Source organism: Barbatula barbatula, assembly GCF_947034865.1.
Source record: "Barbatula barbatula genome assembly, chromosome: 5".
Lineage (NCBI taxonomy): Eukaryota > Metazoa > Chordata > Actinopteri > Cypriniformes > Nemacheilidae > Barbatula > Barbatula barbatula.
Window position 1 is genome coordinate 9,196,344 of NC_136769.1, and position 27,686 is coordinate 9,224,029.

At 38.2% G+C, this 27,686-nt stretch overlaps 4 protein-coding genes across 5 annotated transcripts; 2 read left to right on the forward strand and 2 right to left on the reverse strand.

Annotated features, from left to right (window-relative positions):
* Positions 1 to 690: 690 nt before the first annotated feature.
* Positions 691 to 11,653, reverse strand: sez6l2 (seizure related 6 homolog (mouse)-like 2). 2 transcript variants are annotated; one of them, XM_079456615.1, is made up of 19 exons: positions 11,211 to 11,653; positions 10,374 to 10,451; positions 10,165 to 10,257; positions 9,809 to 10,030; positions 9,473 to 9,609; positions 9,070 to 9,262; positions 8,782 to 8,967; positions 7,335 to 7,518; positions 6,957 to 7,120; positions 5,866 to 6,060; positions 5,587 to 5,725; positions 5,314 to 5,510; positions 4,926 to 5,120; positions 4,488 to 4,682; positions 4,164 to 4,355; positions 4,042 to 4,080; positions 3,822 to 3,939; positions 3,565 to 3,676; positions 691 to 2,072 (listed from the first exon to the last, which is right to left on the reverse strand). In XM_079456615.1, the coding sequence occupies exons 2-19, from the start codon at positions 10,429 to 10,431 to the stop codon at positions 2,043 to 2,045; spliced, it is 2,649 nt and encodes an 882-aa protein (XP_079312741.1). In that variant the 5' UTR covers positions 10,432 to 10,451; positions 11,211 to 11,653; the 3' UTR covers positions 691 to 2,042. The 2 variants fall into 2 exon arrangements, with proteins under 2 accessions (XP_079312741.1, XP_079312740.1); XM_079456614.1 differs by having other exon boundaries at positions 10,129 to 10,257.
* A 48-nt stretch (positions 11,654 to 11,701) lies between these two features.
* On the forward strand, positions 11,702 to 16,343 carry asphd1 (aspartate beta-hydroxylase domain containing 1). Its single transcript, XM_079455605.1, has 6 exons — positions 11,702 to 12,206; positions 12,471 to 12,904; positions 13,486 to 13,692; positions 14,090 to 14,297; positions 14,570 to 14,683; positions 15,631 to 16,343. Exons 2-6 carry the CDS (start codon positions 12,488 to 12,490, stop codon positions 15,738 to 15,740), a joined length of 1,056 nt encoding a protein of 351 aa, XP_079311731.1. The 5' UTR covers positions 11,702 to 12,206; positions 12,471 to 12,487; the 3' UTR covers positions 15,741 to 16,343.
* A 1,066-nt stretch (positions 16,344 to 17,409) lies between these two features.
* Positions 17,410 to 20,538, forward strand: cabp5b (calcium binding protein 5b). The gene is made up of 7 exons (XM_079456737.1): positions 17,410 to 17,501; positions 17,896 to 17,969; positions 18,174 to 18,204; positions 18,697 to 18,840; positions 19,003 to 19,112; positions 19,186 to 19,333; positions 20,044 to 20,538. Exons 2-7 carry the CDS (start codon positions 17,922 to 17,924, stop codon positions 20,070 to 20,072), a joined length of 510 nt encoding a protein of 169 aa, XP_079312863.1. The 5' UTR covers positions 17,410 to 17,501; positions 17,896 to 17,921; the 3' UTR covers positions 20,073 to 20,538.
* A 2,231-nt stretch (positions 20,539 to 22,769) lies between these two features.
* Positions 22,770 to 26,942, reverse strand: pitpnbl (phosphatidylinositol transfer protein, beta, like). Its single transcript, XM_079457733.1, has 11 exons — positions 26,885 to 26,942; positions 26,419 to 26,449; positions 26,059 to 26,204; positions 25,747 to 25,838; positions 25,575 to 25,582; positions 25,333 to 25,521; positions 24,789 to 24,872; positions 24,583 to 24,660; positions 24,370 to 24,477; positions 24,160 to 24,282; positions 22,770 to 23,920 (listed from the first exon to the last, which is right to left on the reverse strand). The coding sequence occupies exons 1-11, from the start codon at positions 26,902 to 26,904 to the stop codon at positions 23,873 to 23,875; spliced, it is 927 nt and encodes a 308-aa protein (XP_079313859.1). The 5' UTR covers positions 26,905 to 26,942; the 3' UTR covers positions 22,770 to 23,872.
* Positions 26,943 to 27,686: the final 744 nt, after the last annotated feature.

Sequence of the window (27,686 nt, forward strand, 5' to 3'; positions counted from 1 at the left end):
AAGGAGGCGAAAAGGGTAGGCCCATTAGAGGAGGAGACAGATGAGGAGACGGTACAGGTGGAAGAGACGGTGCAAGAGGAAGAGACTGTGCAGGTGGAAGAGGAGGAGACAGTGCAAGAGGAAGAGACTGTGCAGGTGGAAGAGGAAGATATGGTGGAAGATACACCAACACCACAAATGATAAAGAAGGAGTCAAAAAAGGCAGCAAACACTTACAATAAACAACACAAGTCATAATATCTCTCTCTCTCTCTCTCTCTCTCTCTCACACACACACACACACACACACACAAAAATGAATAAATGGAAATTTTATAAATACTTTGTATTTGGTTAAATTGTGTTCAGTGATCCAACACAACAACACCCTCATTGTTGTGTTTGGGTGGGGGGTTGGAGACAGGCAAGAGTTGGTCACTCTTGCCTGTCTTCAAAACTTGAGAGCCCTGTTAATATGAGGTGCTGATATGAGGTGCCAAGTCAATGATATATAAAATCAAAATAATGACCCAACCTTGGTGAAAACGGGCAATATGAAACAGTATTAGAAATGCGAATCAGAAAGAATTGAAGATGTTATGTGTGGGCTTCTGCTCCACCTAACAGACTTCTGTGTCAAGTACGTAAAAATACTAATGGGTAAAGCGCATTTATGCACAAATAAACAGTAAATACATGTAAAAATATTTTCACCATCCAACAGAGACTTTTATTTAATCGTCAATCTCAGCAAATAAATAATGTCTTCATGACAACTTTATTATGTTGATAAATAAATAACAATCAAGTAATACTATAATGTAACAAAGCCCACAACTTGGGCTCTGGAAATGGCACAGTGGAAAAGAAAAAAACTCACTGCATATTAACAAGAAACCATGAGATAAATAATAAAAAATGCACTTTATAAAAAGCATTTCAATTTGATTACTGCATCACAGCAAGCAGTTTTCAGTTTATATTTTCTCAACATAGTGCATATGCAACAACATCAACTGTGATAACAATGACAGTAAGTATAATTGATCGTGAATTCTAAGTTTGAAGCGGTAAAATATACAATCGTCGCGTGCCATAAGCGAGAGGACGCTCAGTTCCTCTGAAACATGGTCATTCAACATCAAGCAGAAAGAGATTCTAAGAAACAGCAAAGAACAATATGAAATGCTGGCATTGTCCTCATTATTACATAAAAATGTGAAGTACTATGGCAACCAGAGAAACATGAAGTGAAGTCACATTATGGGATGGAATTTTGGCACTGAATCAGTTGTGTATACAGAAGCCTCCATATTGGATCCAAATATTTACATTCAATATGTTCTTGTCATGTATGTGTGAGTATGCGGGCATGTGTCTGGATACAAATATGTGAGCGTATGGTTTTTGTACTTTAGATTATATAGTTTTATGTACTTGTCTCACCCCTTCTGAAAAGACCAACTTGATTGTTGACCAGTATATGCCGTGGTTATATGCGGGCAACTATGTGTAATGCTGGAGTGTTGGTTTTCCCACCAAGCTTTTTTATTAACCAGAAAGATCTTGCTAGAGTCGACCACCACACAGCCACCATAAACTGTCTTGAAAACTCTAAGATGGTCTTTCCAGCAGGGGCGTTGTGTGAAGTCTCTCTCTTTCTCTCACTCTCTGAATCCTGCATTCTTTCCGTTTCTCACAGTTACTCCTTTACTATTTTACAGTCCTTAAGGCACCAAACCTGCTGTTAGAAATCATGCCGGACTGTACCGTTATTCAATATTTACAGACACACAGATGCACGCAAAGCATGCAGATGTATGTACTTGCAAAAATGTCCTTTCCAAAACTAAATTCACAGGCACACATACTGTTTGTTATATACATACAGTACATTTGTGATTTGATAGAGAAAGAGATTATGAGAGAGAGACTGTGTAAAGTGAGATTTATGTCATAAAACTAATATAATAAAACCAATGAATATCTTGCGGGGAGAAAAATAACAGTATTCCTTCATCTTCTTTCCATTCACCCACAATCTGGATTCATTTGAAGAAGTCTCAGATGGACACCTCATACTCTCGTGTGTCCTACATGGAAAGAGAGGAAATTACAATGCATGCGTGCTTTACTGACAGTCATGATGGAATATTTGACTAGTTTAGATCATCGAAGGCCTAGCAGTGTTGGGGAAGATATTTGGATGCTGAAATGTGCCAAAAACAAGCTTCTGCAAGTCAAAGTGATTATAGCCTAGAGTCAAGCTAAAGTCTTGAAAAAGTAGTTTGTAAACTACTAACCAAAAGTAGTTTACTACATTGAAACTATAAAGGGACAATGTCTTATTAAATAACAATATCATATGAAATCATATCTATAACTCCAATATAACATCACTGCTGTCTTTCTGAAACCTTGTATCTCCATTTTTCCATAAATCATTATTATTAGTCACCCTTTATGTTTGACCTATTTAAAAAGTACTTAGTTTTTTCCAGTTCCTAAATAAACTCAAATTTAAATCTCCAAGGCTTCAGAAGGACAGCTACGCTTTATTGTATTATTAAACGGTTCTCTGGAATACTTGATTCCGATTGGCCAGCCGCCACATTTCAAGCCTCCAAGGTTTAGGCAGAGTAAACAAGCAACAACATATACAAACGTTACTGTGCATGCATGCTTTTGTGACCCAAACCCAACTTCCGGTACACATCCACTAAGAATAGAGTCCCTGCTGATTATTTTTGATAACAAGCAAAAGAAATAACAAGTAAATTACATTAGGTAGCTAGTTAAAAGAAGGTCTAGCCAGTATTATTTGGGGTAACCAGTAGAAGAACTGTTGCTTGGCTAAACATAAATGCAACAAAGTCACATGACCAATTTAAATGTTTATTAAATCAAATTAATATACAATAAAATGTCAATATAAATTAATATTTTAAACAAAATATAAATTATTATGTTATTAGCCACTAGCCAGACCGATCAACAAACACAGACCGAAAGATAGCATCTGGCTAGCCGATGAAACCATCTATATTATTCCCTAATAACAACTGCCTTAAACTATGAACACAGGGTCATCTGGGCCAGTTTAACAAATAATTACAAATAATAATTTAATTACAAATGAATTAAAATGCCAAATTAATAACATACATGGAATTACATTTACAAATAATTAAACCAAATAGCAGTTCTGTCATGAATTTCTAAATTTTCTAGTTGTAAAATGTTTTTGTTTGGTTGAACACCTAGAAAGATGAATGCTTGTAATCAAACAGTTCTTCAACCCCATTGATAACCATAGTAGGAACAATTACAATGGTACTCAAAAGTTGCTGGTTGTCCATTATCCCTTACTTACATTGAATAAAAATAAAATTTATTTGGTTTGAATGAACAAAACAAATGAATACCTTTACCAAAATCTGGGCATTCTGACATAAGGCAATATTCTTCTGTACTGTTACCAGTGAGTCACTGGAATGCCGAATTGCTAAATTCTAGCCATCAGTAATGTGAATTGTCAGAGTAGGTGCTTAGTTACAAACCCAAACAATTAAAAATTCTTCTTACCCCTGCCTCATAGAGTGGGTTGTTGAAGTCTGACTCCACTGTAATGGGACTGTAAGAGTGGGTGTGAGAAAGAGACTTCCAGAACAGTGGTTTCCACTGCCACCTACACACACTGAGAGAGACAAGAGCAGGTGTGAGCAAACCAAAGAGCAGCTGTGAGATTGAGAATGATCAGTGAAAACAACCAAATCTTAAAGTCATCAGTCAAAAGATACAAGTTAAAAACTTGTTTTGCTTTATTAAATTCACAGACTTACTTGGTGTAGTACATATAGATTCCACCAATCAGTAGGATCACCAATAAGATTGGCAGAATAATAGCCAATGCAATGTTTTCACTCAGCATTTGGTGAGACGCCTCTAATGACTGAGAGACTAAATACAGGAGAAATTTAAATGCAGACATCATTAGTAACACTCTGGGTTGTATAATCAAACAAATGTGAATAGTATAGATGCTATGATGTTCATCATTACCCTCCAATTTGTGATCATCCAGTAGCCCTTCATAGGCCACTGCAAACAATAGAAAACAAGGATTTTGACTCTTAAAATTAATGGAAAATCTCTATTTCGTGGACAAGTTGATTTCCTCATACCTTTACAGAAGGGAGGTGGGCTGTTCCATTGAGATGGGTGTCCTGGGACACAGTTAATGATGACTTCCCCAATGAGCTCATAGCCCTCATAGCAAAAGAAACGCAGAGTCTCGCCTGCCTGGTAACTGTGCTTATATAGCGTCTGGTAGCCATTGTCGGGTACCCCCGGGTTTGGGCATGGATCATATTTTACTGTTTATTAATGAAATGCACACAACACACATTACAAAGATGACATTCCATGTTTAGTTTTCAAGGTCCCTTTTAAATGTAAAGGTATGAAGTAAAAATGAGATGTGATGTTAACGTATCACACATACTCACAGACACACTTGGGGCCGCGGTCGCTCCATTTGGGCATGCCAGTGTCCCTGCCGTGGCATGAGATCTGACTCGGACCCTCCAACTGATAACCCTGGTTACATGTGAAACGTACAACGGTTCCCACAGTAAAACCAGACTCGGGATGTACTGAACGTGCTCCGTTCACCACCTCACCTGGATCAGGACACTGCTGGACTAAAGAAGGATAAAAAGGGACACAGAATATAAAAATAATCAATCAATAAATCATCAATCATCGATATGTGGAAAGTTGAAAAGTTAAAATTATACACTATATCACAATACTTTTGTATTATTTTTTGTATTGTTGTATATTTTTATATTAATATGTAATGAATAATAATTATTTATAATTATTAAATATGTGTATATTTGTATTATATTGTAATAACAATAAATTCATTTAACTCATCTCACTTTTCACACAGGTGGGCGGGTTGTTACTCCAGGAGAGATCCCATTGGCAGGTGATTATGTCAGAGCCCACAATGTCATAGCCAGGCTGACACTGATAGGTCAGCACACTGCCCCTGACCAGGGACGGGTGAGAGGAGCTGCTCCAGCCGAACTCGATTGGTGGTAGGACAGGGCACGTATCATTAGGCTCCACCTCTGCAAAAGAAAAAAAAGTAAATGACATCTATTAACACGTCTGCAGCAGGCACCATTTTTTGACATGATGCACAATGCACATGACGGGCTACATGCAAGCTTTGCATTACTGCTTCCCATGAAGAGGAGGCACCGATCACCACTGTAAACTACATAAACTGCACAACTACAGCTGCTTTGATATGATTTTTACCTCTGTAGTGAATCAGGAAGCCCTGGCTGAGGATAAATGTGGAGTCGTCTGGATCGCTCTGAAACTGAATGGTGACCTCTGAACCCCCAGATACAACCCTGAACCTCTCTCTTGAGCCCAGGTATTGTCCAATTACATGTGACATCAGGTCATGTCCATCAAATATAGTTAAAACGTCATTATGGCGGATGTTCAATCTGCACACAAAAGGAAGTGAAGATAAGGGTTAGCCTCTATAGTCTTAAAAATGTACATACAAACACTAACACCTACATTTGTACATCCAATTCGATGCGCTTGTCCTCGCTGACGTGTATCTGCCACAGACAGTCCTGGCCTTTAGAGTAGCTCTGTGGCCAATCAGGTGACAGCACTGTTCCCACTGGGTCTGTCAGATCCCCACCACACAAAGCTAAGCAAATAAAGAGTAAACAACATAGTGAAACAGCATTCGAATGTGTTTGTATCTACAAGACTATTAACACAACTGTAAAACTATACACGTCTCATGCGATGTTGCTCTGATGCAATGATAGATATTTGATGTCATACCTCTGCAGACAGGTTCACTCTCATTCCAGTGAGGTTCACTGGGGTCAACACACTCCATAACTCCTGAGCCCTGTTCCATGACGAAACCAGGAGAGCATGAGAAGGTTACTACGGTACCCAACGGGAAGGTGATGTCACTGCTGCTGAAGTTGCCGTGAGGCAGGTATGGTTCATAACAGTGTTCCCCATCGTAGGCTGGCAGAGAAAGACAGTTAAGAAACATTAGAAAGGTATGGAGTAAGGATGAAGGAATTTGTAAAAGCTTTATATGAAACATTTCGCCTACAATCATAATAAAAGTGTGAGTAGTGCTGAAAATAATATGATGAAGTAGAGGCAAATGTGATCTTGTTTGGCCAGAACTTTTCACTGAATGGCATAAGATGTGGAGAAAAACTAATATTTAAACACTGGCATTGTATTAAGAAATTGTTTGAACATTCGGTCTGACTAAAAGTACAAGCAAAGACTTATTTAAAAGCCATAACCAAGAAACAAAGTATATATAATTTATACAATTGTGGTTTTCTAGTTAAAGTTCACCCTAAAAATGAAAAACAGTCTATTTACATAATGCCAGTCTAAACCAATGTGACCTAAAGAAAATATTTTAATACATGTCTTTTTATAAATAATTTTTGTGTCCATACAATGTCAAGGGGTTCACTGGTGGTTCTTCAAAATACAGTCAAAATACATTCTTTAAAGGAACTAAATAGTCATGGGTCTGGATTGACATAAGGTTTAATAAATGTATGTTCATTTATGTTTAAGTATGTTCATTTTTGTGTAAACTATCTCTTTAACTTATCCCTTTATAAAAAATATGACTGTTTACAGCAGACCAATAAAAAAAAACATTGTGAGCCCTGTGTCTCCCAGAGGTTCTGTAAAGTCATCCAAAGAGATTGCCAGACTGCGAAAGAACTTTCCAGTTTGTGTACAATATGCATGTGGTCACGGCACACCTGCGACAGCTACATAATATATAAGAACTACTAATCTCTCTTGTGTTCATATTTCTGACAAATCTTCTTCCTCTCTAATGCACATACAGACATTCACTCTCTTTCTCTCCCTTAGCGCCTCACCCTCATAGCGGAGCGCCAGCAACAGAGGAATGGATGAAGAGTCTGCAGTGAGTTCCACAAAGAGAGAATTTCCCTCGCTCACGATTCCTCGCTCTGGAACGTCATCAAGATCCGAGTCGAACAGAAGAGGAGCTGTAGAGCAATTCCCACTGCGCACAATCAATCTAAAAAGGAGAGGGTTTACAGAGTACACTGTGACATTTAGAGAACAGAGTGATTCTAGGAAACTCAAGATCGCACGTCACAATGTTGCTGGTGGAAAAGCTTAGAGAAACCACTTCTTCCTTGACTAAACTATAGTTTCAAAGTTGCTTTCCTGACTAAAATTTACAGTAAGAAACTTCATACACAAAAACACCTGAGTGACAGGCTACTTACTTATCATTGTCTTCATCAAGAGCCACCCTCTCAAAGTGGAGGTGGAGCCTGTGTCCTTCCTTGGCCTCCAGCAGCCAATGGCAGCTCAGGTTGCTGCCGCTGCTATGGTTACTTGCGGAGGGGAGAGTCGGAGAGAGTATACGGCCCACAGTAGCATTTCTGATCCATCCTCCACAAGATACAGCTTTAACAGAGTGCATGCACAGATGCTTACCACGTGGCAATAATTACAAAATGTTTTGTGCCATGGGCGCAGCAAAGGTTTTATCGACCAATATTTATAGACATTTTATAATATTCCACAAGTGACCAGTGGTTACTGAGATAAAGTGGTATTTGAATGGTCCCATGAGGCGACCAACTTATTATACTATACATATTTAAGCTATAGCTTATTTTACCATTAAGCCGATGCTATTACTGGAGTCCTATGTAAATGTTTACATAAACTTAAATAATCCTATTTGTTTCTTTATGTATACAATTTGATATGGTGTACCTTTAATGCAGCACTGTTTAGAAAAATTTGGGATGCACCAAATGTCCAGCAACTGCGAATGATATTGATGCTTTGTCAATTGATTTGGTAGCGTAATGTTACAAAGTTTCACGAGTTTATATATGTCATATAGTCGTCATTTAAAAAGTAAACTACATTTATAATAATTTAAGTCACTGGTATGAGACAAATACAAGGGAGACAAGGGACGGGCCATTATTTAAAATAGGAATTTATCTAGATTTACACATTCTCTGAAACATTTGGGATAATGTAAGTACACAACTGCATGAAATATATCACACTGTGCAAGTGCTTCTTGGATATTTCGTAACAAAACTCTTCCATATTGTCGCTTTAAAGGATGTTTGCTTGAATTCGACTACCTCTTATATAACAAAAAGTAAAATGTGTGCCTTAATCCTTTAAGAGAGAGCATGAATGAAATCGTTCACAATACCGATGAAACCGGTCGGTACTTGTGTACTATAGAATGGAGCTGACTGTCTGATAGTAGCCCTGCCACTCGCGACATCCTTTGACATCATACAGTGGTCGCGTGCACACATTTCCCTGTGCTAAACAACTTGTTTTAGTAAATTCTGAGCATGCACCTTCTGAGAGAACAGTAACAGTTAAGACAGTCAGGTAACAATGCATTCAGGTTATGCAATAGTGAAAAAATTGAGAGAAGAAATACGAAAAGCCTATTAGTATTCAGCCTTAGAATACATTTTCATTTCAGAATTTTCATTTCGGTGCATCCCTAATGCAAATACATTATCCAAATATATACTAGAAGAAGAAGTATACCATGCATTATATGATGTATACTAGAAGTAGTACTTTGCCAGTAGTACTTAAGCTTGTAACCCCAAGTAACCAAAAGGAAGTCAAAACGGAGGAGGGGAAGCGAAATTAAACTTTTTGAAATTTAGTGCAACCTACCCACACACTGAGGTTCCGGGGTGCTCCATTTTGGCCGAGTGGAGTTTAAACAGGTTGCTACCTCATGACCTCTGACCTCAAATCCAGGATCGCAATGAAAGTGAGCTTGACCACCAGGGTGAATATCTGTCACGGTCACTCCACCGCCCTCAGGGGACAGTGGGAATGAGCAGGACAGAAGGAATGCTAGATTGTAATAACAAAAAGCATTACTATTTTTCTCTTGCAATACAGATTTATTGAATCATCTTATACACAATATTGTAAACTTTCATTAGAACGTGATACCTTGATAGTGAAAGCTGAAGAAGCCATGATTGGCTTGTTTCAGGCTCCTATAGTGAATCTGCACTTGATTGGTTGAGCTACGGATCACCTGACCTTCGCTCATTAGAGTCTTATTGGCCAAAACCTCTGGTACCGGCCCACCCAGCTCAAAAATGGTAAGTGATTCCTCTTTGGACAAGTTCACTTTGTTCACCTGAGACAGATTGTGTAACCATGACAACAAGTAATGATGATATTTACTCAGATTGTTTCAAGGGCAAAGATTTGAGAACTAATTAGAGTGGCATCGTCCATGCAAATGCCAACAAGCTGAGTTTTTGTTAGCAGCCAGTAACTAAGGTGAACTACAAAGAGGCTATTTGGGGTTACAGTGAAAACCTTGGTAACGGTGAGGCTGTCATACCTGTATCTCAACACCATATCCAGGATAAACACTGATGCTGTATGTGCATTCCAAGGGAGAAAATAGGGATGAGGAGGAGAGTGGATCAGGGGACTCGACTATTCCCTCAATTCCTGACAGACTGGCGTTACATTGCACTGGAGAGAAAGAGAAAGAGCCTTTGGTTGCAAAGACTTGCTATTTACAGGAATTTTTCATTCAGAATTGTTCTGTCATTTCCAAATTGCATTTGATTGTTTTAATGCAATATCTTAACTTAAGTATATTTTCACAAAAAGAAAAAATCTGCAAACTATATATTAATATACATGTAGGAAATGCCTTTTATTATGATACCCGGTGTGTGCACTGTCGTTATTGTTGTTGTCGTAATTAGAGTGGTTGTGGTCTCTTCCTCTGCCGGTGGCGATGTCACGCCACTCCCAAAACCTGATTGGGCAACTTGAGGTGCGGCCGATGAGGTCACTGCTGTAGTGAGGATACCTGGCGACATCATTGTTGAAGTGACGTCTGCTTCTCTGATGGAAGGAACGGCCTGGGTCGGGTTGGTTGTTGTATCTGTAGGTTGAGATTGAAAAATAGCTCAATATAGATGTTTCCTTCCATATTGAACTGAGTTCAACAGGTAGCTCAGGTTATCTTCAGAAAAGACTAACCTCTGCTACCAGGTGTGTTGCCAAGGTAGTCCTTACTCATAAGTGCAGCATGGATGAGTTCTGCCAAGGGGCGAGGGCTAGAGGTCACGGTGGCCAGATCTTCAGGGTCTGATGTCCCCAAGGATGCGCCTAAAACCAAGAAATGTGTCAAGCTTTGCTTCTTTCTGTTTTTTAGAAAACATATACTATGTGCATTCACTTGTGTTGAAGAGTTAAAGATTCTCACACATGTTTGTGCACATTACCTGAGGCCAGATGCAGCAGTGTGACATACAGTGTCACAGCGAAAACTGTGGACACCATTTTTAATATGGGAGGACAACCTAGATGCAAGCAAACACACATGTAAATGCAATAATAAAGATAATTATTAAAAAAGCAAAATATCAAGACACTGTGGCAAAGTGATCCTAAAGATGAAGTTAATCATTTTTATGACTACAGTGATTATTTATGTATTATTATTTGCTCCTTAATGGCTCGCAAATGTGTCATCCCGCAAAACATTCTCCCAGAGTCGAATTTAATCGTATTGTCCCGGCGTGGTCCTGGGGGCCATGAAAGTGCACGAGAAATATGGCCCCTGCCGTGCCCATGCACCCATCAATGATGTCACCACTAACACAAGACCCAGGTGAGCAGGTCTTGGCTGCCAGTGGCCCAGTCGCCACCAGGAGCCTCATTTAGTATTTACCGCACACACCAATGCCGATAAAAAGCTTCATAATAACTGTTAACAGTTAAGCCGAATATATAAAAACACGCTGAATGTGGTTCTATAAACGCAGAAACAAACCATGCGGGAAGATGCTGAACGTTTGGATGTCTGGTAATATATTCGCATTCTCTTCCCCTCGTCTTTTTCAAAAACATCTATCATCCGTGTCTATGACGCAAGACGCCCATTCCCCCCCAAAACGCATTAGCGAAACGTCTAGACTACATAAACATACATCTTTCTGACTAAGACTTGTTAAATATAAGGTTGACATGATTTGACCAATGCGTCTATATCATCATTACGCATGTGACTGTCGCTTGATGTAACGGACGCGCACGGAGAGAAACATACATATACGCACCCGCAATACGCAGTCTCTACTTTGTATTCGTCGAAACGAATCCTGTCGGCTTCTCCTGGTATTCCTGTAAATATTTTGTGTTTGTTTTTTTCTCCTGAGTCCCGATGCTCGTTGCTGCGTTTCTTTTGCGATCCTCCGTCTCTCGCTCCTCCAACCCCCTCCAAAATACCACAACTGGCGTAGCGCGTCAAACGCCTCTTAAATAATCATTTGCACGCTCCCGCCCTCGTCAGCGTCAATGCGTTTTCCATTTAAATTTAAAACCCCGAAAAACACAATACACCTTCCAATGCACGGAAAACAATTCGTTATCATGCGTTCTTAGCTCTGTATTATTTTCATGCGATCTTTCTGTCCGTCTAGGCCTGAGGCGGGCTCGCAGGTGACTGAAACGGGCAAAGATGGTTGTTGCTACCCGTTTGGTTGACGCGTTGACTGTCAATGTGTTTAGTTGGGTTGAGGGTATTTTGTGTTCACATGCGTAGCGCCGCGCAGTGGTCGAACTGCGCTACGACAGAGACGGCGTTCTTCATAGGAGCTGTCCAGAATCTCGGTGCTGAAACTTGCCCCGCGTGTCCCGAGGATCTCGATTGAAACAGATTCCAAGGAAGGCTTAACTATTTAGCAAAGAGTGACTTGTAAATGTTAATGCGTCAGCACGTGAACAAAGGTAATAAAATATGTTTGGTATCTTCCGTAAAGGAAGAGTCGTTCACCCGTCTTTACGGAAGCACTGAATGCGGAATCCACTGAGGGCTGCAGACTGGAAATAAGACCGACAGACGTGTTGTGAGCTAAGATTGAGTAAGGTGTGGAGAACTGGTACACAAGCTTTGCGTTACGTAATTGCTTGAATGTTCACATTCGACCCACATCCGTCGTCACTCTCCCGGAAATCAATGTGCCATGCTACGTGCGTACGTCGAATGAACGCGAACATATAAACTGACTGCAGAAGGAATCATTATGCAATAGTGCAAGAGATTTTGCGTATAGGTAAGCCCATGGTATTTTTTATCCCAGAAATTGTAACTATGATTGTTGTGCTCGGCTGAATTGTATTTCCGAATGGTAATAAGTCAAAGTGTATTGATTCTGTAGTCTGAAGAAGTAGGCCTATCATGTAACAAGTGCTGGTCATTTAGTTCATAGCATAAAGAAGACAACCAGGCGTCTGCTGGAGCCTGCTCGTGAGAAATGCGTTTGTATCAATCTCCTGATAATTCAATTTTAATACTGGCTTTCTCTGTCTCTCTAAAGCTCACTCTCTCAGCATTATGTCCTGGTCTCTGGACTTAGTGCCTCTTCCCCCATGCGCACTGTTGGGTGGTCCCCCCCTAAGCGGGCTCCTCTGGACCGTCCTTCTCCTCTTTTTATGGTACTGCTACCGTGTTGGTTCTGACCCACCGTGTCATTCTGGACTGCACAAAACCAGCTCGTCTTTTTCCCGGTCATCCAGCCGATCGCCTGTTGACCCCGGGCACTCTGCACCTAAAACATCCGCGGCGATCGGCATGGAAGCAGTGGAGGAAGAGGATGGGCCTGAGAGCTACCTGGCACCTGTGTTGAGCCATGCCCCTTTCCCCAATGAAGTCGCGGCAGACAGCAGGAAGTTGTACAGAGCCCTGCAGGAATACGCAAAACGTTACAGTTGGGCCGGCATGGGTCGCATTCACAAGGGTCTGCGCAATCAGGTCAGAGTTTGGAAATGGATAGATCATCATCATCATTTATTCACCCTCATGTTATTTAAAACCTTTATATAACTCCCTTTTCTGTGGAACACAAAATAAGATATCTTAAGAAATGTTTCAGTGTTATTTTGTCAATACAATGGAAGTCAATGGAGCCCCAAATTGGTTGGTCACTGGCCCCCATTCACGTCTATTGTATTAACACAAAACCAATGCAAGGGAATGGGGGCCAGTTGACAACATTCTTCAAAATATCTTCTTTTGAGTTCTGCAAAAGAAAGAAATTTATGCAGGTTTTAAATGTATTTATTTATTTAATTTGTTTATTTGTCAGGGACATCGTACAAAATACATTAATCTTACGAAAAGATGTTTTGTACCAGAGTTAGCAAAAGCTATTTTCCATCTGCCGTCCCTGACAAGAAGATGAATTAGACAGAATTTAAATTTTTGGGTGAACTTTCACTTCAATAAAAAATCATTTTTGGGTGAACTATCCTTTTCACTTGGGGGCTTTTCATTTACCTGCATACAATTTGTATTGTAAAATATAAACCATCACTGATTTCCTTGCTGCCTAGGCTAAAATCACTGAACGCCCGTCCATTCAGAAGCCTCATCTCTTCTACCTCCCAGATGTTCCCAGCATCCCTTTCTTTCCCAGGGATGCTCATCGTCATGACATTGAGGTTCTGGAGGCCAGCTATCCCATAATCCTCGCTGAGTTCCAGGCAGTCTACCAGAGGGGAATTGATACAAAGTTTGGGTGGACTTACCAAGGACCAAAAGTAACAAAATGTTGATGATTCAAAAGAAATGTGCTTCTTTACAAACATGATCACAATCAACTGTCATAACCATCACATGTGTTAGGAAATTACTTTATATGTCAAAATTCTAATTTTGGAGCGGTTCCTTTAAAAGACACAATTTGTATCACCTCTGAATCCTTTTTCTTGCACTCACATCTTCCAGAGAGTCTTTCACATTAACTGTCTGTCTTTCTCTCCATAAAATATTTTAATCAATATTTTTACTGTTTTGGAATGTATTGGATCCATCCTGTTCATACCATTCACATAATCAATACATAAGAACGCAGTAAGGCCATTAACACAAACAGATTTTCAGCAGTTATACACTCATGTCTGAAGACACGATATCTGTCATTTATTTATCTCTTAGGGCCAGGCTGTGTTCCCTCTCTATAATGCTGGGGCGTGTGTGGCCAGTAACTGCCGTGCATGTCCTTGTACATATCGAACTCTCCTGTCTCTCAGAACCTTCATCAATAGTAACTCTTTGGGTTCTGCTGGGTTCTGGCTCCTGGGCCCTGGAACCACACTTGGAGGGTCCTACGGTCCTACAAACACCCGTCTACGCTGCCAGCTTGGTACATGACAGAAGAAATGTTACATTTTATACGACTGCCTGCAAGTAGTGCCTGATGTTGAGGTGGTCATTACATTTCTATGTGCTTATCAGGCTGTAACTATAAACATCAAATTAATATAAATAAAATTTATACCTGAGGTATTACAATACTCATATGTTAGACACAGTAAGGATCGTATTAGTGGTTGGTCATTCATAGGTTTTTCTAGATTGTTTACATTTATGTCTTGGAAATTTGGTTATGGTTTACTCTGTATATCTCTTATTTAGGTCTTCAAACACCTGCTCAATGTGAGCTGGTGGTGGGTGGCGAGCCACAATGCTGGTCAGAGGGACACTGCCTCCTAGTAGATGACTCCTTCCTGCACACTGTCTCACACAATGGTTAGAAAGCTACTCTGTCCAAACCTTTATAGGTTATAATTATTCTAAATTAAAGAATGAAAGTTGTAACAGACAGATCTTACACTAGATTTAAAGGGGCATTTCACCCAAAAATAACAATTCTGTCATAATTTTCTCTAAACAACACTCAAGTGTGTATACATTTCTTTGTATTGATGAACACAAAGAAAGATATTTGGAAGAAAGCTTGTAACCAAACACTTCTTGACCACCATTGACCAGTAGGAAAATTACAATAGTAGTCAAAAGTGCCCCAGAACTGTTTGCTTTCCTACACTCTTCAAAATGTCTTCTTTTGTGTTCAACAGAACAAAGTAATGTATAAAGCAAAATTCCTTACTATGGTAGTCAATGGTGGCCAAGAACTTTCTTCGTGTACATCAATACAAAGAAATGTACACAGATTTGGAACAACTTGAGAGTGTGTAAATGAAGAGAGAATCTTCCTTTTGGGTGAACTGTTTCTTTCACTAAGAATGACAAAGTAAAAGAAGTTCTTAAAGAATCAACTATAGACACGGCAAAAAGACTAAATCTAAATTTACATTTATGCATTTGGCATATGTGTTTGTCCAAAGCAACTTACATTGCATTATACTATACATTTGTTTCTGTGTATATGCAATCCCTGGGATCGAACCCATGACCTCGGTGTTGCTAGTGCCATGCTCTAACCACTGAGTTAGGAAAGCTTTATACATTTACTAGTATTTTAATGTGGCCATTCTGAAAACATTAGATATTGTTTGTTATTTTAACCATTTTTCATTTTCTGCAAAAAATATATATATTTGGAATTTGGAAGAAATGTTGTCACAAAATTGAACAACAGATGCTATTTTACCTATATATATTCCTACAACAACTAAATTTAGAAAAAAAATGTCCAGAGATGTAACCAACGTATTTATGTGTCTGTCAACTAGGGGGAGCTGAAGACGGTCCCAGGGTCATCTTCAGTGTGGATCTCTGGCATCCAAATGTGGCTGCAGCAGAGAGACAGGCTCTGGACTACATCTTCGCCCCTGAGCAGTAGTTCCAACCCCTGCTCCATGGTGAAACACCAAAATGTAATAAGTGTAAAAGGACACACTGTGAATATGTACCAGTCAATTTCTGCATATTCAGCATGTGTGTCATTGTTCAACACAAACGTTCATTTAAAACAGCAGTTTCCTAAATGTTCTTATCAACGTAGGCTACAACCAATAATACTGATCAGACAGTTTTATAGATTACGTGTGCTCTGTGATTCTGAGTACAGAGATACTGTGATGTCATACAAACAACAATTTCCGAACATCTTATAACTGACTTGTGCCTGTCCTAAAAAATCCTGCACTCGTGTTATGTAATTTTTGTGCCTGACTTCCTCCTCTCCTGACCTCTATAATGTATACTGTGATGGTTCTCCGTATATACTGTACAAGTGTGACTCATGCCTTCGCTACATTGTTTTATTACATCAGATGTACATTTATTTTCAGACCTGTGAAGCACACACTGAAAACAATATGCTGTATACGACCGGACTACTTGCATGCATATAGCCAACAATGCATCTAATGACTTTTGTGCAAATTAAGTATGTGATGAACTTAACTGATGTGATTACAAATAAAACTATTTGTTTAAAGTCAAACATTTCAGTCGCTGGTGAGTCACTGGCGTGCCCCCCCCCCTGCAAGCAGTTGCAGTCACTCAATGTCCAGATAGAGACCTAGACGGAAGGGGGGGTCTCCTCTGTCACCATTTTATTATGGTGCATTGAAACCTGTAAGAAGGATAGAATGTCAGAGGGGTTCAGGGCCCGCTATAAAATAACAAATACATGAGACGAAGACACAAAGAGAAAGAGACACAGTGGAGGGGAGAATTTGGATAATGTGTTTAGAAATAATGCTGGCGTCATGAAAGTAGAGGGTTAGAATTACAGAGTGTTAATGGAAAATGATGGGGTCACTGGTTATGTTGAACCGTGTCCTCAGTCTTTAGTACTCTGTTGTACAACAAAATATTAATACAAATAATAATCTTCCATTTATGCACAAAGAACATTTTCACAACCCTTTTCAAATGTCTCTTGTCGATATACTTGTTCTAATCAGACAATATTTTTTTTATCGACTATTACTAATCCTCTTTTCAGACTAACTCTGGCTCTCTCTCTTTTCTGTCAAATATGGGCTGTTAATCTTACAAGACATACTAGTACTGGTGATGAGCGCGGCCAGCTCTGGGATTACTGGCCACTGTTACGCAAACACATTTCAGGATTCAAGAAAATGCTGAGCATTAACATTTTACATAACTCACTGACCAATTTGAACATGTGTCAGTAGTATTATGATGTCATCATATGATGCTTACATAAACCTCCAATGCAAAACACACATGTAAGCTTTATGATACGTGACATTTGAAGTAAAAGTACAAATACAGGAAATGAATTTAGAGCATGTTTTGTGTTTGTAGGAAAACATTTATATACAAGTCTGAAGTGAATATTATTTTTAACAACAGATATTGAAACATATCAGTGATTTAAAATATCAAAAACCTTCGAGAATCCACCTCTCTCTCTTTCTCTCTCTCTCTGTCTCTCTCTCTCTCTCTCTCTCTCTCTCTCTCTCTCTCATTGAATAATTCAGAAACTGTTGACTGACATTGATGAAGGTTGTTTTGGCTCCTCCTCATAGTAACGTGAAGAGAGGGAGAGAGACACAAACCAGAAGAAAACTGAGCACTGGTGCTTTACTTGCACTGTCTGCATAACAGAGAGGAACTGAGGAAACAGGTGAGTGATGGGCTTTAATTTGGAACTTATTAGAAATGTGGTTCTTTATTTTAGTTTGAGCAAAATAACAGATCTATGCTAGTAAAAGTTAAAATAAAATTTAGAGTTGAATTACATTTCTTACTTTTAATTCAATACATTTACATTTAGACACATACTTTTATAAACCATGACTTGCTGTGCCAGTCTGCATGTTTCTTTTGAACCAATAATATCAGTGTTGTGATATTCCTGGATAACAAAGTTTGTTCGACTATATAAAAATAAGAAAGAAGACAAGCTTTAACCGAATGGTTCTTTTATAGCATTGCTCTGTAGAACCCTTAATTGCTTTTATTTTTAAGTGTATTTTGTTTGACCAAATACTAATTTGTACTTTAACACATTTAAACAGAAAGTAAACATAAGAGGCTGTCAGAAATGAGTCTGGGACCAGCATGCATTTTCCTACGAGGAGCTAAAACCATTGTAAGTTTTTATCTGTCCATTCAGTTCCAGCAGGTAATTCTTTGCAGGAGATTTTCAATGGTTTCAATTGACAATAACATCAGCTTCTTACCTACATTATATATGGCATAAAAGTTAGCTTAGTTTTGCTGAATTCAATACTGCTGGTGAATAACCTACTTAACATTGATGAATGTACAGAAACTAACAGTAACCGTATTACAGGACCGACCGCTGGCTGATGAGGAAATAGACGGTAAGTAATGCATTTTACTGCCTTGGTCTGAAATAAAATACTTGTTTGTGTTTTAATGTTCTTCTAAAATACAATTTGATTAGTTTTTTCTTAAATAAAAATCTTAAATACAATATGATTGAATGAACAACTGTTTATTGTTAATGTTTACCTTCAGTTGGTAAATTGAAATACAATCTGTGGTACAAGTTATATTATCAGTAAGTAAGCAGTAAAAAGCTAAAAACATTATATATTGAATTCCCTATAGTGTTTGGTATGCCCCCTTTTTCTCTAAAGACAGAATTAGAATTGAGGTGGCATGGACTCCACACATTCATGTAAAACATGGTGATTCATGTTATCTCACCTCAATCCTTACAGAGCATCTTGCATGTGTCAGTGCCAGCAAAAAAATCATAGACTTTCAACAGATGTTTGTATCCCACCATTTATTCCTGGTCGTTTATGATATGTTAATGTTTCTGTGTGTGCTCTGTGTGTGTGTTGCAGAGTTACGGGAGGCATTTGAAGAGTTCGATAAGGATAAAGATGGTCTGATCAGTTGTAAAGATCTGGGCAACCTGATGAGGACGATGGGCTACATGCCTACTGAGATGGAACTGATTGAACTTAGTCAAAACATCAACATGAACCGTAAGACATCTGTCCTTTTTTGTAATTTGTGATTTTCCAATCTGGTTGCTGCCCTGTAGATTATCCTAAATCCATGGAGGTTTCATCTATTTGTTTGTCATACGTTGATCACTTACTTTGTTCTTGATTCTCTGCTAACCTGTCTCAATGTCTGTTGTGCAGTTGGTGGAAAAGTTGATTTTCAAGATTTTGTTGACCTCATGACGCCAAAGCTGCTGGCGGAAACAGCTGGAATGATTGGACTGAATGAGTTAAAAGAAGCATTTAAGGAGGTAAATAGTACTTTTCAAGTTCATAAAATTCTACAACTATTCCATATTTCTTATTTTTTAAATGTGTGTGTAGTTTGATATAGACGGTGACGGCGCCATCACAATAGAAGAACTGAAGCATGCGATGCTAAAGTTACTAGGTGAAACGGGAAACAGGAAGGAAATTGAGGCCGTGGTCAGAGAAGCAGACAACAATGGAGATGGGACTGTTGATTTTGAAGGTAGAAAATGTTATATTTTGTCTTATTATTGAACACACAAATAGTGTCCATTTAAATAAAATTTAATTATGTAGCCCCTCAAAATTTAGAGTGGGACATTTTCTCTCATGAATAGATGTATTATTAAAATGTAAAAGTTTTTTTGTTGTAATTTTTATTGTAATTGTGGAATTGTTTTTGCCGGATTACACTTAAAGATACAGTCGCTTCTTGTTAAGCGATATCACCTGCTAATAGCTAGACAGTCCAATGGAATGTTTCTACATGCATGAAAGGTGCATTATTCAATCTGACCTTATTCAGTTATTGCTGAAGTTTTGAGATTGTTCTTTCAGGGCAGGGGAAGTGTTACAGTAATTATACCAACAGATCAGTGTAGTGTGACCGCTTTCTTGAACGTGACACACATGATCTCATGTTACTTTGACCTCTTATTTGAACACACTTGCTGTTGAAGCTCGAACTGACTTTGCCAAATGAGAGATGTCCTTGGGGAAACACACCCCATGACCCCGAAACAACATTTTTATACAAAAAGCCTTTGTCTGGCTATCTACTTTAGGGTTTTTTTCTCGGCAGGAATGTTAATGATGCATTTTAGGTGATCGTTGCTACTGTTTCAACATCTGATACTGATAATCTCACATCTTGGGAAAATGTTTGCATAATATACTGGTTATAATTGTGGGTTTTTTATCTCTCTCTTGCAGAGTTTGTCAAAATGATGTCTAAAAATTGAGAAGATTGTTGCAGAAGAAACCATCAAAACTATCATAATCCTCCAAGATATTCAATATACTTTAAACAGACTACAAATCTGTGGAACAATATTCTGTGCCACGCTTTGTTTACTGCTTACTCTTTAAGTGCTACTTTGTTTCACTTCATTGTAATATGGACCTTAAACCCTGACTGTTATACAATAAAAACTCTATGATGTCAAAACTGTTTCAGTGGCTGCTTCAGTTTTATGATATTTTTGGGGTGTGTGTTCATGTGTGTATTCATGCCATGTTTATGATATTGCTGTACTTTGATCATATCAGCTTTACTTCAGCTCATCAGACAAAATGAAAAATGACAAATCGCATCTATAATCTCCAATCTATAGTCTATGCAAGTTTAATTACTCTAGTGCATCTGTGTGTAAATGTGTGTGTGCGTTTCTACATGCATATTTTGAATAAAAAGATAATTTAAAGAGTAAAATTTGACTGACTGGCTCTTCATTTAAATGGAAAAGAAAATGGAAAATGACTCAATTTTGTCATGATTCCGCTATCATGTCATGTCTTGCAGCGGAGTCATGGCATAGCCTTGGGTTTTGTGTGAGAAAGACATGGCTTTGTTTTGATTCTGACTTGCCATGTGCTTTCGTGTTTCAGTACCCGCACCTGACCCTTGTTAATTATCCTTTGTCTGTCTCCCTTTAAAACATCCTCGTGTTCAATGTCCTGTGCTCGTTCATTGTACTTTGTATGTTGTACGCTGTATGCCTTGGATTATTACTGCATCGTGATTTAGTTTAGTTTTATTACGGCATCGTGATTTAGTTTAGTCTTATTTCGGCATCGTGAGTTAGTTTAGTCTTATTACGGCATCGTGAGTTAGTTTAGTCTTATTACGGCATCGTGAGTTAGTTTAGTCTTGTCCTTAGTGTTTCTGTGTCCTGTTTGTAACTATTGTTTATAACAATTGTTTATAACTATTGTTTATCTTGTCCTGTTTTAATCCCTTGTGGGTTTTTGTTTTGTGTTTATTATTAAAATCTTATTGTTACCCAGTCATCCCCGTGTCTGCCTGCACTTGGGTTCTCCCTCTAACACATCCCTGACACAGTTTACTTTATAAATGGAATAATGAGATACCGTACCAAATAAAAATGATAATTATCCTGTCTGTAGACTGGGCCAGACTGGGAGTCTCACTCTCATCCAGCCAACCATACAGCCACAACAAATGTTAAAACCACTGTAAACAATTTTCAATTTAAAAAGTGCTTTTGTTTAAAATATTATTCTTTAAACTAAATACCACTCGATTAATATTCGTTGCAAACACAAAGACATTTAAAACATTTTAAGGTGAACAAAATAAAAATGACAGCATCAAAAGAAAAACTGACATTTCTGCATCCGTGACCTACGTGAGATGATTAGACAGATAATCCTGACATTGAAAGATTATAATATGGTTTGAAAAAAACATTAACGTGAAAACCTTTATAACGGAATAGAGAAAATATCAAATCCTGTAATCTGTTAATCTCCTTAATCTCAGCAGATGATCGCACATTTCCACGAACTCTGCATCACATCTGCTTAACACTTATCAAGCAGGTCTGCTAACCCTGTGCCACAGCAACAAAACATCTGCTGTTGACATTGTTGACACAAACAATTTGACTATTTGTTATACTTGATATCAAATCTTGCATTTGTTTAAAACATTAGTGTCCAGACATCTCAACAATTGTTGCTAATGTATTGTATTACTTTATCAAGTGTTTCTAGACAGATCAACCTCTGTGGCAGATGTTGCCAAAAGACCTCCATTACGCATTGATTACATCCGGCAGCTGTCGCCAGTCTATTTCTTTAGAAATGCAAAGCAGCGGACTGGAGACATGCACAAATACACGCAACTGCGTGAATGTGAGGCAGCATTGTTATGCCAAATGGTTTTAACATTTCCTAAGACTTTTGGAATTTTATAATTGTATATTATAAGAACTGCATTTGTCATTTTTTGGTAAATAAACATAAACTATATGCTTTGTTGCTTCAATTTATTGTCGGCTCAAATATTGAAAAAAAACTTTTAGGTTATAAATGAACAAATTACCTGGTTTGTGCGGTTTAGGGTGGTTGTTTACAATGTTTAACAGAATTTGGCAAAAATCCCCTTTAAAGTATGTGAATTGTGGAAAAATAGACATATACACGTATATTGTAAGATATATTATCATATTGCAAAGAATTACATAAATGAACTCAAGAGCACATCAGTGGTGATGCTGGCCTGTTTTTTTTTCTTTTTTTAATACCATGATCGGCCATAATCCCTTATTTATCTATAACACTGTTTCTCCGTCTCCCACGTTTGCATGCATCTAATCCTATTTTTTAAAGTAGGATGTTTTTCTTTGTTTAAATATTCCAATTAGATGATGTAATAGGATATCTGTTCTCATCGCTCTGTTGAACTGTAAAGGGATTTAAACATCTTTTTTTCCTTGATCAGTCATAATCTTCAAGAACAGTTTTATACCTGCTACAAAATCAATGACTGCTGTCTAAAACTGAACATAAAGGCAATTAAACTTTTACATAACATTCTCACAAAAACTCCCACGGTAAAAATAATCAATCAGTCAAATAAAAACTGAACAAAAGGATGTCAGCACACAATCCAGCCACAAGAGGTCGCAGTTTTTGTGCTCAATGTGAGATTTACTTCATGTGTGATGCCATACACAAGCATATATGGATTATGAAATGTACACAAAATAAATACAATTTACAGATCCAAAATAAAGATCTAGTGTGAACTATTCTGAATTTATCCAGGGAGTCTCGGCAGAAAATATAAGGTTAAGTGGAAAACTAAAAATGTATGTTCATTTATTTAAAACCTAGAAAAAATAAATCATAATTTTCGTACTCTAAAGAGAACTGTGATATAAATCATAAATTGTATTATAATTTTGTAATAGTATTTTGTAATCTTTGTTACACCCGAATGAAAGGACCCAAACTGATAAGAATCAAACATGGTAGTCGATGACATTTTTTATTTGTTGTTACATTATTGTAAATTTAACTTTGAAATTCAGGCCATCCTCATCTAAATGGAGAGGCGTGTCCTGCGACATGTCAGTCAAAGGTGGGAGGGGTTTCAATGCTCTTACACTCATCTTAAAAAAGAAACAACCATTCACTGCACTCCAACCAGTGCAGAGCCAAACCAAAGACTACCAAAAAACCGTTATGCTTTGAGCTTCATATGAGTAAAACAAGCTCCTTCATTCCATTTTTTGTCCATTTTCTGATAATGATCCTTGAGGCATTTTACAAACAACATGATAAACGTAACAGAATCAGGAAGGAAATTACTCCGTCATTTATTTATTTATAGTCAAAATACATGTAGTGAAATGTTTCGTTGGTGAAACAAGCTTGGGATTCATTACTCCACTTGTGCATTCAGTAAAAAGCTGATGGTTGCAAAATGAACCAAAAACCATTAAACAGTTATAATAATTATAAAAAGAAATGCCAGTATCACTCAATGTATCTTAAGTGAATCCCTAAGAAATTGTCAGCAAATTATGAGGTGTAAAGTCAAACTGCACAACCACGGATACACATGCATACTGTACACATTCAAACCAACATTCACACTCAATGGACATGAGGGATGACAATTTCCTGTTTGGAAGGGCTTGATGATGTGGCACGTTGCGATTGGCCATGAGGACTGAAGGAGGTCAAATAAAAGTAGCCCCTATTTTGTTTTCCTTCATTCTTTAAACTCTTCCTAGTCCTCTCCGGCTTTCATCCCTCTCACAGTACCTTGGCTGCGCATCTGAAAATAAAAGTTTATTTTTTTACAATAGTGGCATTTAGACTAAATGCGTACCATATAACAGTTTCTCCCCTGTGTCTATCGCAACCTTGTTTTGGTCGAATTTGTTATTTATTAAAGTATATTATTAACCGTATTAACCCTGTCACTATTTGTTCTGCAATATAAGTCTAGTATAAATCGAAGTCCTTTCATTACTCGCAGGACTGCATTACATGGTTCCCATAAGTAATAAGTACCTGGTCCAGCTCCCTCTGTGTCTCTTCTTCCATCCGGCGAATGTCGTCCATAGTAAGGTCCACCCAACGGTCCAGCCAACAAAACAGCTGCCGGTGGAAATTAGTAAAGAGCCTTTTCTCCTGCTACTCAAAAGAAAGAGATTGGTGCTACTGTAAGTAGATCAGCATTATGACAACAGCACAGTCTATTATGGGATTCTGACGGCTCACCTTATGAATAAAGTTCTCCACACGTCCCTGTAATCCCCACCAGCGGAAATGAACCGTCACCAGTTTATACGCTGTCATATAGGGACAATTACCATTGTGAAGCTCTTTCTGAGGAGACATGGATGCAGATGACAAGTTCATCATTCTCTAGACATTTGTGTATGAGAATAAAAATGAATCTATATGAATGTGTGTGCATGTGGTCATGAATACCTTCCATTCAGGTCCAAGAGGTCCTCTGCCAGTTTTCTCGGAGTGATAGATGGCAGGGTCCTCATCTGGTTTATAATCCTGAGAAATGAAACGGAGACAGTTGTATGATTCCGTGCTTAGGCCGTATGCAACATTTAAGGGATCCAAAATAAATGTACACCAAGTCAATAATGAAAAATAATAAAAACTTTTCTAATTCAACTCACCACATCATCCACCTGAGAGCGGTCGGCTATATCGATCGGCACAATCTCAATCTCCTCCCACTCTTCAGGAGGAAGACCATGAGGCTGTGTGAGAGGAAGATCAAAACATTATATTAAAAATATACAGTTGGTTGTTCGAGCATCTAATAATAAAAAAATGACAAAATAAATGCGTTTCAAATATCTTAGCACAATGCATTTGGAATTTAGAGTTCTATCAACAACTCTTCCACAAGAAACATTTAGTTTGCCATCATTTCATTTTAATCGGAGACAAAGCATTTCATCACAAGTCATCGAGTTAAAAGGTGAGCCAAGAACATCACCACACAACAAGTGTAACAGAGTAACAGAGGAAATGTCAATAACCGCATAAATTAGAACAGCAAATCGTAAAACAATAAATCCATAACAGTAATCACGTAAATTAGTTTTGCTGCAATTTTTTGTATAGATTGAAAGCAAAAAAATACATTTATAAGAACATTTATGGAAATTGTACACTAGACAAAACATATTTTTTACAACTTTGTATTAAACTTACATTCTCGGTTGTTCCTATGTCAGGTTTATGCCAGGTTTCGATTTTAATGAAGAAGTCATCTTTCATGTACTCATTCTGAAAAGCAAAAGCGTAGCATGTCAAACGACAGTCTTTATTGCTATTTAATAATGCAATATTAAGATATATTCCCAAAACGGCTAAACTTAACTGTGATTCAGCAAAATTGACCTACGAGTAGTCTAAAATGACCTCAGAGCATGACGGTGTCAGAATTCACTTACTGTAACAACTGTAGTGTTCCACAATCAATTTAGTGGGAGAGAAAAGAGGAGATTGACAGTCAGTATAGGTATTTTGTTTCAATACACAATCCCAGTTTAGTAACACAAGCTCAGAGCATATAGACCACAATCTCATGCAGGATCAGTCCAGAACAAAGTATGTAGTACTAACTAGTACGACAGTAGGGGTAGGCATTCCAGGCTTTCTCGTGAAAAACCAGGGCTCCTTCTGGTGCAAACATCTGAATAAAACCGGGAACCTTGCTGCAAAAGACAGGAGAGATTATTAAATGTGACATTTCTATAACTGCAGTGGAAAACTTTTTGGGGTAAGTCGTCACAATGGGAACCGTCCTTTTTTGTGCAAAGTTGTTTTTTAGCCAAAATATGATGATGTTACTTGAGTTGTAGTTTGGAAAGTTTTGTACAGTTTCTATCCCAAAACAACTGTTAAATCGAGCGCTGGAAAGAAAGCCGCATATACCTGTGTATGTGGTAGATCTTGTGGGTATACTGGCCCTTCTCCCCATCCTTCTCGTAAGGTTCATTTCGGAGGACCTCGATTCCCTCTCCTCCGCCTGTGTTATTCTTACTGGCCTCTGCAACCGAGTACAGTTGGCCAACCTGGTACTGGGAGGGGGATGAAGTGCATTACATAAGTAACTAATGACAATATTGTTTACATTGTAGATAAACAAAGTCAACGCAGAAGAGGCTTGACTTGAAAAAATTTAGTTGTCTTGAGTATTTGTTCAAGCAAGCGAAAGCAAGAAATACAGCGAAAGTTTTCAAACGGTATCGATTACAGAAGACATACAGTAATAGCAATGAAGCTTGATCTTACCTCTTCTACTGAACATGGCAACAGCACCTGGCTGTAAAGAGAGGTGATGTGAGAGGTTAAAACATTAAGATCCCTATTAAAACACACAGGCATCGTATATTACGAACACATCATCGCCCTGCGCCCATGTAACGGGCGTGTCGTTTACCGGCCCCGGTTTCTTTATAAATAGATCTGCGCTTTACCATCGGGCGGAGTTTAAACGCGATATACTTGTCTTGTTAAAAGATTCACGCGTTGAGTTATAGCGGCGCCGGAACGGTTCGTAAAACACTCTTGATTCTGTACCGGGAAGGCTAGGCGGCTAGTGACCACCAGCCGATCTAAATCAGGGGGTTTAAATCCGCTATTTGTTATGCCATTTTTGAATATGCGTAAAAACGGACACCGCTTGATGCATGTCGTAGAATTTATAGCGCAAGTACACATCTAACTGAGGTATGGCGCAAAAGCTAACGTTACTCACTATTGCTTGACGAGTACCATCCCGAATCTGGACAGAACGGCACATTCAACAACAGACTGCGGTCGCCGGAAATGAGAGCGGCGCGTCATCAGTGGAGAGGGGCGTAAGCGAATACAGGGGTCGTCGGATGAGAGAGACCATGTTGGGAAGGGAATTTCATGTGATAACGCCCGTTATAAACAGCGGTAAAGTTAGTTTGACATTCCTTAGACATTCGGTTTCATACCAATAAACTCTTTGCGCCAGTTATGTGTTGAGCCCAAACTAACTCAGAGAGTCATAAATATATGCCGTTTACGTTGCACAAGGCTTAATTTCTAGAAACATATATATATCAATTAACCATAGGCCTACAAATGAATTAAACATTTTACTATGCGACATTTTGCTATAAAACCAGTACTAAAATGTTAAGACAAACATCCCTGTTATTGCACAAGTCTCCGTTTTTTGGAATTAGCGTGTTGTGTATGTCGTAATGATAATACAACTTTTAATGTATGCATTTCTATTAATCCATTAAACGGCAACAGTGATTGAGATAAAGGTATCAAATCAAAGGTAAAATATTCAGAACATTATTCCCTAGAATGCAAAAGTTTGTTTTTCTGATTTTTAATCTGATATATTTATATACAGTATTGAATCCATATTTTTGATATTACACTGTGCCTACTTAAATGGATTAAACTCTGACACTGTTTCAGATAAAGGTATCAAATCAGCTGTAAAATATTTAGAATACTATTCCCTATAAAGGCTTGTTTACTGATTATGCCTGTGTTGTTTTTATATACAGTGC

Excerpts from the sequence above, each read along its gene's own strand:
- asphd1 (XM_079455605.1), top strand. The coding sequence starts at position 12,488 with ATGTCCTGGTCTCTGGACTTAGTGCCTCTTCCCCCATGCGCACTGTTG. Across the intron at positions 14,298-14,569 it reads CCGTCTACGCTGCCAGCTTG|GTCTTCAAACACCTGCTCAA; the intron begins GTACATGACAGA and ends TCTCTTATTTAG. Across the intron at positions 14,684-15,630 it reads GCACACTGTCTCACACAATG|GGGGAGCTGAAGACGGTCCC; the intron begins GTTAGAAAGCTA and ends TCTGTCAACTAG.
- sez6l2 (XM_079456614.1), bottom strand. The coding sequence starts at position 10,431 with ATGGTGTCCACAGTTTTCGCTGTGACACTGTATGTCACACTGCTGCAT. Across the intron at positions 9,610-9,808 it reads AACGACAGTGCACACACCGG|TGCAATGTAACGCCAGTCTG; the intron begins GTATCATAATAA and ends CTTTCTCTCCAG. Across the intron at positions 7,121-7,334 it reads CTTGATGAAGACAATGATAA|ATTGATTGTGCGCAGTGGGA; the intron begins GTAAGTAGCCTG and ends TCTCCTTTTTAG.
- cabp5b (XM_079456737.1), top strand. The coding sequence starts at position 17,922 with ATGAGTCTGGGACCAGCATGCATTTTCCTACGAGGAGCTAAAACCATT. Across the intron at positions 18,205-18,696 it reads GGCTGATGAGGAAATAGACG|AGTTACGGGAGGCATTTGAA; the intron begins GTAAGTAATGCA and ends TGTGTGTTGCAG. Across the intron at positions 18,841-19,002 it reads TCAAAACATCAACATGAACC|TTGGTGGAAAAGTTGATTTT; the intron begins GTAAGACATCTG and ends TCTGTTGTGCAG.
- pitpnbl (XM_079457733.1), bottom strand. The coding sequence starts at position 26,904 with ATGGTACTCGTCAAGCAATA. Across the intron at positions 24,873-25,332 it reads ACATAGGAACAACCGAGAAT|CCTCATGGTCTTCCTCCTGA; the intron begins GTAAGTTTAATA and ends CCTCTCACACAG. Across the intron at positions 24,283-24,369 it reads TGGAGAACTTTATTCATAAG|CAGGAGAAAAGGCTCTTTAC; the intron begins GTGAGCCGTCAG and ends TCTTTTGAGTAG.